Below are 9663 nucleotides of genomic sequence, written 5' to 3'. Positions count from 1 at the left end.
ATTAATGGCGATGAGTTATGTACTCTTTTCTATTAGCACCATTTGCAGCGAAATGATTGCTTGCTCACTGCGGTTGTGGTGTTGTGGTGCAAGTGCTGTGAAGCAGCTGAAGCTTCAACATTACAGAAAAAGAATGCTATGTTTTTGTTTACGACAAGGATTGGCAGCTTTCCCGCTGTCAGCCTCGAGCTTGATCGGATGGCATAGCGGTCTGAATGACTTTGGCTAGGCGGGTACCAGGGCTCCCTAGCCAAGCGGGGAGGAACGGCGCTGGGGCGACCGGACAAGGATTGGGCTGGCTTAATTGGTGTGTACTGCCAAGCTTCATAACAAGTGTAATTTACCTCTGAACAATACTACTCCGTACAGTACAGTATCAATACCAAATATAGGTGGCTGGGGATTTGCGGATCCCGTTTACTACCCGCCCTCTCGCAGACGCCGACCCATCGACATCTTGTGGTTTCAGTCTTGCATCTGCAAATCAAAATGATTTGAATCCTTAATGCCAGGCCAATCAAGCCGTTTCATTCAATGTCTTTCATTCTATGGCTGCACGACTTGATTCTGTTGTACTGTAATTATTTATGATCTCGCCCAAACAAACTCGGTCTCGGTCCAATACTGAGCCAAGAAGGGTGCCCCGATGTTGGGCAGCACGCCTGATCCCGCAGCCAACCACCGTCTGGCTTTGCCCTTGGGGTGAGCGGTGGCCGAGGGTCGCGACCACGTGTTTCGCTGCCAATTGCTCGATTGCCACAAGGGTCCCCATCTTGGGCATCCACTCGCACCACCGTTGCCTTTGGTTACGCTCATTTTTACGTAGTATCCTCTTGTATGTTGCAAGGTAGGCAGGTGGTGTGTTGTAAATGGACATCCCATGCTCTTGCAGTTAGTCCTTTAAACACGCGGGCGTACTCCGTATGCTGCCCACAACCGGTTTGAACGGCTAGCTTTATGACTCTCAGCTATGGCGGTCCGGAAAGCTTGGGAATAACCTCGTCATCCTCGGACAGGGCTTTCCCTTGTTTGATCATATCTACAAGGGCCGAATTGCGCGCGTGCGGCAGCCCAAGTCTCTTAGCCTGTTCTACAATGTATCCGTTGATGTACCCAATCTCGGTCTCCCTGCCCTCCCGGAAGTCTTGCAGCATCGATGAAGAGTTCTTTGCTGTTTTTGTCGCCACCTCCAGAATATACTGGGAAAGGCCCTGGTCGGAGAACTGCTCTCCGATTTCTTCTCTAGCGCTAGAGGATGGTAGAAGGGCACGTATTACTTCTCCCGTTTCTGATATAAGTTGCTGAATGATATTTTGCCGGGATGGGCTGCCAAAAACTCCACCATTAACGCAGCCAAACAAGGCCGTCAATGGGTTGATTATCGCGTTGGCCGCGAGCTTTCGGAGTTGCGAAATCCTGAGCAACTCGGGCTCCACCAAAGTGGCTGCAAGTCCGTCTGCTTCGAGGAGGCGTTGCACCATAAAGTTCCCGCCGCCCACATCTTCTGCTGAGGGGGCATCAATGCGGCCTTCTACTTTTCCAAGAATTAGACTGCCTTTGCCAGCGTGCACGATGGAGAATGGACCGTGCTTATATATTCCCACGCTTGCAATACCAGCCCAGTAGCTCGGACGTAGTTTGGCATCTTTAAATAGGCTTGTGGAGACCTCCTCGATAGTTCCTTGCGACTCGCTCAAGTCAGGAAAGGCAAAAATCTGGAAAGGGTGCATCGGGAGAACTTACCCATTCCATTCTGAAGAAATAGTATGTTGGATTTGGGGCCAAGCCTATGCCTGATAGGTGCAAGTGCTTGGACTGTCTTGTATGTCTTGGTCGTTACGATAAGATTGTTGATTGGAGAGGACCCTGAAAGCATATCCGTCGAATATCCGGACAATTTATCGCTAGCTCCGTTGCGGACGCATTCGATAGTTTGCCCACAGCGTTGCCATTCTTCCAACAGGCTTTCCCTATGCATCAGAAGGGTTACAGGCGTCCTTGACGACTGTTTCTTGAGAGAGTGGGCAACATACTTACCCAGATTACCAAGGCCAAGAATATAAATTTGGCTTTCCATCCGATAGGTACTGACAAGGTTGTCATATAATAACTATGCTATGCTGCTTCCGTAGAAAAGACGAATATTTGATTGATGTTTGACAAGTCTTGGAGGTCTTTGTCGCTAGGGTTCTCGTTTGCTCGTCTTAACCTAAGGTACCTACCTACCTAAGCAATCCAAGGTACCTAGGTACCTAGGGTAAGCTTACCAAGACTTGCCAAGGTACCTCAGACCAGTTTTGGTCGGTAGGCACAATGAGACAGATAAGCAAAAATTGGGTTAGGGGCAAGGTATTTGCCGGCGGCAATTGAACCATGTCACGTGTATCAACATGGGCAAGCTTTGATTCGTTACCGGTACCAAAGTTCCATTCCCCACAATGCAACTAATCCCGTCTTCCACTGTCTTGGATATGCCGTATTCGGATTTCAACGACGACTTTGTACGAATACCTTGTGGCTCAAATGCCGGTTCCTATCTACCCGTAGTGCCTTAGTTCGCCTACGGTAACTGTTGACCCATTTCGCGATGCAAGCAGCCCCGCGTGACTGCGTTCCTCCACCAAGCAGCAGATAGCAATGCAGTGTAAGGGGCGTTACCAAGAAGTCGGCATGGGCGATCGGAAAAGCCAGCGATCCTGCTCTTGAGGCCGCCTGCCGAACGGTCCAGATCATGGCGAGAAAAAAAAATGACCTCGGATGGGCATCCTATACGTACCTAGAATATGTCAGCCGTATACTGCTCTTGCTTTTGTGCTTTTAGTCAGTCCCGATCTTATGGTTGAGACAAGCTACCTGCCGTTTTGTTGGCTCTCGATGGTGACGCCAGGCCGGCCGTTACTAGGTGTTCCCTGTCTAGGGTCGTCCAACTCCGCAAGTTCCGACAAATCGTTAACCTCAGGTCCTGGCGTCAATGCTCTCCACGCGCTGCAGACCCGAAGTTACCATGATATGCTACGGCGGGCAAAGGTCCACTCGCGCCACCACATAATTCTCTGGTTTTTTTGTCCCCCCCGATCTGTTATCAACACACCGATTGGATCAAGTTGCGGTTTCTTCTTGATGTATCTGCGGTGTTTTTACCTGCTTCATATGTCATTTTGTCTCTCTTTTTAGTGTCCGCTGTCATAGTATTATGGCCCATGATTCATCTGACAGGCACTATCATGCCTCAGCCCCCAGGCATGAGATCATCGGCAGTCAACTTGGATGGATTACAGTGGCGTAACTTTCAGCCCTTTGAATAACCATTCGCTGCTGTTGCCGAGAGCTCATTATGTGATGCTCATAGAATAAGGATTTATCTTTCTTTTTCTTTGGTCAGCCCAAATCTTCCGGCACCACATGGGCTAGTTTTGGGGCAGGGTCCCCGGGCTTCGGGGGGACCCGAGCGACCGACTAATGTCTTCAGATAGTCCGTCCGCCTTTATTAGCACAGACCCCCCAGTTGATGGCTGTTTGTTGCATTGACGCTCATTCTCCTTACCGGCCTATGGATCCATAAACTCAGCTTTCCTTCAGGAGTTTACTGTCATTTGTTCACGCTGATAGAGACCCCCATGCAAATCCTCCAAACCGCATGTTTCCAATTTTTATTCTGGTACGATATGGCCCACAGGATCCATGCCCAAAGGCGACTGACTGACTGTCTAATCGTCTTAGACAATCTATTTCTATATTAACTTACAATGCGTGTTTAGAACTCGTCCCTGTACTGACATTCCTGACCAACGGACGAACTGCATAACAAATCCACATTCCGTCCCTCTTGGCAAGATACGGAGGCATTCTCCATACCTACACCGTACTTTTTTTTTTCTTTGTCTTTTAAGCTTCGCATCGCCCATTGCTCAGACTACGGACGAAAACCCCCCATCTCATCCTTCCTCCCCACTCTCTCTCTCTCTCTCTTTTTTTTATTTCTCTTTCAGCCTTGACAGCAACAACCATGGCTTCATCACTCAGGGGCCAAGTCATGAGGGTTCCCGACTGGCGGCCCATCTTTGAGAAGTGGAACCATGCCGTGAACCCCATGTACCGAAAACTAATACCCGTGGTGGAGGGCACGCTTGAGCGGGTTGTTAGTGATCCAATTCGCCTAGCAAAGCTCAAGAAGTATGTACCTCCCTAGACGTGACCACAACATCATTGTATGGGGTCTGTTGGGCTTTACTAAACACTGTTTGCCAGGTCCGACTTTGCTTTGTTTGCATCAAGCTGGGTCCCTGAGGCTGATTGGGAGGTACTAAAGACCATCGCCGTCTTCTGCCTGTGGATGTTTTTGTTTGACGACACCATAGACGCCCAGATCATTCCAGGGGTCACCAGCTATGCTTCGAGCTACGAGCTTGCCAGCAAATACCGTCGGCGAACACTCGAGTTCATACACTTCCACCTCGGTCTCTCTGTGACCGGAGGTAGTGAACCAGCGTGCCCTCACGTTGTGTCTACCCTCTTCGCCGAGGTTGCTCTTCATTTTCGAAAGCTTCTCGACAAAACCCAGAGGAAGGCATTTTATGGCTCCCTGGAGTACTTCATTGAGGCGACCGGCCCAGAGCAGGCAAATCGTCTGTCGGGCGAGCTGCCTAGGGTCGCCGACTTCTATGAATGGAGACTAGGTACCACTGCTGTGGACGCTATGTGTGATCTTGCCTGGTAAGCCTTCGTTATGATAACCATGATGCGAATACAGGGCCTCAACACCATGGAACAATATCTAAAGCTAACGTGTACGGCGTTTGATACAGCGCGTTTGTACGTGGACACATTCCGCCCGAGATACTTCGGGCTGAAGAACCCATCTTGCGGCTTGAAGCCAACAAAAACACCATATAGTAGGTTTAAGAAATGGGTTACTCGTCTGCATACCGTTTCAGGCCCAACAGCTAATGTTCTTTATACAAAGTGTCAATGATATTCTGTCACTGAAGAAGGAGATCAGGGACGACACTCTCATGAATCTTGTCGTTCTCACAATGGCAGAGACTGGCAATAACCTCGAATCGGTCATCAACTCTCTGTCAGGGGAGCTCATCAAGTGCGGACAAAACTTTGATGAATCGTCGCGTCGGATGCGTACCATGGCCACAGAGTACGGCCCCAACACGCAGAAAGACGTGGAGAAACTGATTACAGAGTATCAGCGAATCATCACGGCGGTCTGGACATGGACTTGCCTGACTCCGCGTTATGGTATGGCAGGTTACAGGTGTGATGATGGGTCCTTTTTGATTCCCCTTTGAAAGCGTGCGGTTTTATTTCTTTTATGAAAACTGAAGACTTTTTGCGTTTTTTTTTTTGATGATTATACCCTATCTTTAATAACGATCTAAAGAAGAAAAAAAACAGAATAAGAGTATACGAGCATGGAATGGAATAAGAAACCTCTCGCCTCACGATACAGTTATGTTAGGGATTTAGTTCAGACTGGAATCATCAACATGTGTCTCTGCTGCGAGGGTCATGTGGTATGCACGGGTTTCTTTGGGGGGTTCCTCGTGGCCTTGCGTTGGTGCATGTTGGAATGCATTTGAAGCATACCGCTTCGTTGTCTGAATGGGCCTTTGCTCCACCCAGCAGCTGCTGGTGAAGCTGGCGTTACGCCCGACCCGCCGTGCGTATTTTATTTTATTTTATTATTTTTTACGAGCAACAAAGTCCATTTTGTCTCGTTTAAGCGAAACCCTTTCCCGGAAGAGATAATGCTGTTGGCTAAAGATAATCAGTCACCTTGCAGATTTTCATGCTCACCGACTTCTTTCATGGAGCAGGAAGTGGAACTTGCTCTATATCAACTGCGACGTGAAGCTTGATGCCGGAAGAGAGAAAACCCAGGATCAGCAGTCAAAAAGCGGGATGTTATCTCCACAGCTTGTTCTATCAAAAACGCTACTAGTCTATACACACTAGAAAGCCAGAAGATTTCGCATGCCTATAGGAAGAGGTCAAGATAAATGGCATTTGAAGTAAGAGATGAACATAATAGTTATTGTATCAGAGGAACGATGTTTTGATAGTAAACATCAGCTCGGAGACTTTAGATTTGCGATAATTTCTTGCATCGGTGAAACAATGCCATATAAAAGAAACAGCCAGGAATTGATTGAGAGTATGCCATGAGTGGACTCGCCATCATACGTTCGGCGTTGGTTCATCAACAATCGTCCCACTATACTACCATGGTAAGCAAAGTATAATGACAAATAAACAATCTTTTACCAACATACCAACATTTTACGTAGGGACCATTCATCCTGTACCTAAGTGAGTAACACAAGGAACGGGTGTATCAAGCATACTACTGGGCTGGCTGGTATAGGGTTAACTCTAGACTAATCAACATGCGGAGAGATAAGTCAACCCGAATTCCGTGGGCGTGGTGGGGCAAGTACCAACGTCAATCGACAATATGGTACATCGTCTATCACAATTTGCACGACACAAGGTCGGTAAGGCAATTACCTGGGTAGACGCTGCTGGTGGCGAGCAGAATAATAAGTTCATCTTAAAAACGATTGGGTTCAATTGCCTTGAGATATATCCTTTGAAGATTATAAACCCGACTAGACAGACTACTTGCTCTTGACACTGGGTTCAGGCTACCTAAACTCGGATGGAAATCCAATAACCCACAAAGTTGAAGGGGGGAAACACAGCACATACATTGTAGTTGATTGATTTAGACGGAAGCTATGCGTAATTTAAGACAATGACAATCTTGTACCACCTCCAAAGTAACAACGGTTCAAAGTTTTGACAGCCCCAAACAAAACCAAACACACAAACAAACAAGCACCTGCCCTGGTCTCGAAATTAAACCTTCGATTCAAACCCAGACCCCACATCCCTCCCCCCCATATCATCCCTCCCTCTGAAATACCTATTCGTATCCAAGAATAATTACCGATCCGATCGATACGAAAATGGCCGCCCCATCCCCTGCCCAGCAGCGCATCCGCAGCACCTGGCAGGTCCGCACGGCCGCGGGCGAGCCTTTTGCCGTGGTGCGGGTGCGCAACCTCCAGTCGACGGTGCACGCCGCCCAGGACGCGTGGGGTCGTGACGGCAAGCCGCAGCCGCTCCTCGTCTCTGCCGAGATATCGCTGAGGGACTCGTTCGGCGACTCCTCGGCCTCGGACAAGGTCGCCGGCGACACGGTGCACTATGGCATCCTGAGCAAGGCCGTTCTCGCCAGCCTGGATAGGTACCAGAAGCCGGCGGGTCAGAGCGAGGGCGGGAACACTCTGAGAGGTGTGCTGGAGACGATCTGGTCGAGCCTGGCGGGTGTGGCTGTCAATGGAACCCGGCCAGATTCTTCTGCCCGGCACGACAAGGTGGTCTTGGATATTTCAAAAATACGAACCATGGCCGTTACGGTTACTCTGCCCAAAGCATCGCTCCTAGGCAGCGGCGTGAGCCTTACTGCCCTTTCTTTCTTTGATGACGATGCCGACAGCAGTGAGGCCGGCCCAATTAAATCAACCATGTTTGGCGTCTCCCTACGCCTACATGACCTCCGGATACCCACTCTGATTGGTGTCAACTCCAACGAGAGGCTTGCGAAACAGATTGTGGCTTTCGATGTTGAGATTGACAAGTTCGATCACGCGCCCGACGCCTATGTAGCTCTCGAAGCCCTCGTGGTCAAGGTAAAGTCTGATGCTCAGCAGGTTTTTTTTATTTATTTATTTTACGTCCCCATGCTGACTTATCTTCACAGACAGTAGAAGGCACCTCATTCGAGACACTGGAGGCGTTGGGTGCCCATTTGGTAGACAGGATCACGACTGCTTTCAGACCTCAGCCCGAGCAAACATACTCTGGCCCCTCTGGTTGGCAAATCAAGATACGCATGGAGAAGCCCACGGCCGTTCCGTTCGCAGAAGCTCCCTGCGTTGAGATTAGAGGCGGAAGCAAATAACTACAAATTTAATGAGGGCCATGGGGAAAGCTATGGATGTCTATCGCTAACTGCTATCTTGGCCGAATATCCTGCAAGATTGCGATTGGACTTTCTCACAAAGAGGAATATCTCCGTTGGTAATGTGGCTTATGAAGCTAGGGTCGGGTTCAAAGAGCATCACATGAAAGTGTTCAACAGCTTGAACTGATTTGAGAGACCTCCAATTCTTGAACCAGATATACTGCCGCGTCAAAGAAAATCACAAGATGATCAATATCCAGATCAATACAGAGCATGGTCAGGGGTATCCAGATGGACATTGTGCATCATGGAGGTAATTTTTGTTTTCATCTTACCTGGTCCGGAGGCACATGTTGGGAGAAGGTGTTGTTCACAAACTGATCAATCTCCTTCCTGGATTCGTCCGTCAAATCTCCAGTTGCAGGATCTTCTGTGAGTTCGAAGCGAGTCCACACTACGAGGTGTACAATCCTTTCGTCGATACCATAAGGCCAGTCATTGCGGAGTATTTTGTAGTCGGTAGGGTTTTCGAAAGGGATCACACTCGTGGGTTTGATGGGAATTTCCCAATGGAGCCTCTGTGTCAATATGAAGTGCATAACGCTCCCATGATCCCGCCTCAACCTCCATGTGTACTCAAGATACCGGCGCAGATCAGATGGCTTTCGGCGAAAGAGGTCAAGCCTATTGGTGGAAACTTTCTTCTTGACCTGCTCCCAAGAATCTGCTCGGTAATCGGCGTCTGGGGTGTTTATGATGGTGCGGTCTTTGTCCGATAAGGAAATGAGAAATTCGGGACATTCCACAGACCTTTGGTCCTCTGGAACATTGACGTTCCAATATGGCATCCCGCCACTACTCATTTTTTCTAGTCCTCTGGGGGCTCTGCACAGGGCAGGAAGGATGAAAAGGGGTCTGCCACGAAGCGAAGGAAACACCACTAACTTGTGCAGATTATGTCTCTATCCACTAGAGTTGGAGACAGAAAATGTGCCCGTGATGTTTTGCTCTGCTGTACTATGTTGCTATTGTGTACACGGGCTGGATCCAACCATGGTCCGAACAAGTCTGACCGAGTCTGGAAGCTTTTCGTAGCACCTCAGCAACCACAGGCGAGGCAAGTTGGACTGCCGGACCGCAACCGCAAGACACGTGTGCAGGGTACCGAAATCTGATTTGGTGGGACTGGTTGACCGTCAAGGTACTGCACGACGTTGAACGGGCGGGATGGTGGCCGCAACACCGACGAGGCTAAAAGGGGGTGACCAATGGTAAAAAGCAAAAAAGGGGCTTATCCGTAGATAGAGAAAAAGAGAGAGTGTGTGTCAAGGAGTCTGTGTGTGAGCAGGAAAAAGTAAAAAAAAAAAAAAAAAAAAAAAAAAAGAGAAAATCCCTGGTTGCCGGCCAACGTCGTGATCCTCAGGGTGGGCGCACCAAAGTGGCCCGAATGGCGGCGCTTGCTGTTGAATTGCGTTGGGCGGTTGGACCTGGGATCCAGCAAATCAAATGGTCCCCTATTTACTTAGTCTGGAGCACCCGCTCGCTGGCAGGGGTTGAACTAGTAACTCGATCCACTCCGCCTCCTTTTGTATGGTGATATGCAATTGAATCGAGATGCATTAAGTTAGTGAGTTGTGTTTTTTTGTTGTGTCGTAGATAAATGGAAGAACAGTAGGGGTTGA

General features: G+C 48.9%; 5 protein-coding genes across 5 annotated transcripts; 3 read left to right on the top strand and 2 right to left on the bottom strand.

Moving 5' to 3' along the window:
* Window positions 1-968: 968 nt before the first annotated feature.
* Window positions 969-2148, bottom strand: PgNI_03867 (uncharacterized protein; the record flags this gene model as incomplete). Its single annotated transcript, XM_031123920.1, has 2 exons — window positions 1744-2148; window positions 969-1715 (listed from the first exon to the last, which is right to left on the bottom strand). Exons 1-2 carry the CDS (start codon window positions 1750-1752, stop codon window positions 969-971), a joined length of 756 nt encoding a protein of 251 aa, XP_030984066.1. The 5' UTR covers window positions 1753-2148.
* A 1858-nt stretch (window positions 2149-4006) lies between these two features.
* On the top strand, window positions 4007-5536 carry PgNI_03866 (uncharacterized protein; the record flags this gene model as incomplete). Its single annotated transcript, XM_031123919.1, has 4 exons — window positions 4007-4173; window positions 4249-4713; window positions 4806-4892; window positions 4964-5536. 4 exons carry the CDS (start codon window positions 4007-4009, stop codon window positions 5298-5300), a joined length of 1056 nt encoding a protein of 351 aa, XP_030984065.1. The 3' UTR covers window positions 5301-5536.
* Window positions 5537-5613: 77 nt separating this feature from the next.
* Window positions 5614-5870, top strand: PgNI_03865 (uncharacterized protein; the record flags this gene model as incomplete). Its single annotated transcript, XM_031123918.1, has 2 exons — window positions 5614-5671; window positions 5716-5870. The coding sequence occupies 2 exons, from the start codon at window positions 5614-5616 to the stop codon at window positions 5868-5870; spliced, it is 213 nt and encodes a 70-aa protein (XP_030985522.1).
* A 1110-nt stretch (window positions 5871-6980) lies between these two features.
* On the top strand, window positions 6981-9277 carry PgNI_03863 (uncharacterized protein; the record flags this gene model as incomplete). The annotated part of the gene is made up of 2 exons (XM_031123916.1): window positions 6981-7706; window positions 7778-9277. The coding sequence occupies 2 exons, from the start codon at window positions 6981-6983 to the stop codon at window positions 7976-7978; spliced, it is 927 nt and encodes a 308-aa protein (XP_030984070.1). The 3' UTR covers window positions 7979-9277.
* PgNI_03864 (uncharacterized protein) lies at window positions 8025-8844 on the bottom strand (the record flags this gene model as incomplete). Its single annotated transcript, XM_031123917.1, has 2 exons — window positions 8025-8201; window positions 8317-8844. The coding sequence occupies 2 exons, from the start codon at window positions 8842-8844 to the stop codon at window positions 8025-8027; spliced, it is 705 nt and encodes a 234-aa protein (XP_030985521.1).
* Window positions 9278-9663: the final 386 nt, after the last annotated feature.

The sequence above is a fragment of the Pyricularia grisea genome (assembly GCF_004355905.1).
Source record: "Pyricularia grisea strain NI907 chromosome Unknown Pyricularia_grisea_NI907_Scaffold_2, whole genome shotgun sequence".
Lineage (NCBI taxonomy): Eukaryota > Fungi > Ascomycota > Sordariomycetes > Magnaporthales > Pyriculariaceae > Pyricularia > Pyricularia grisea.
The sequence above is the reverse complement of the archived record's forward strand: the minus strand, read 5'-3'. Positions and strand labels throughout refer to the sequence as shown.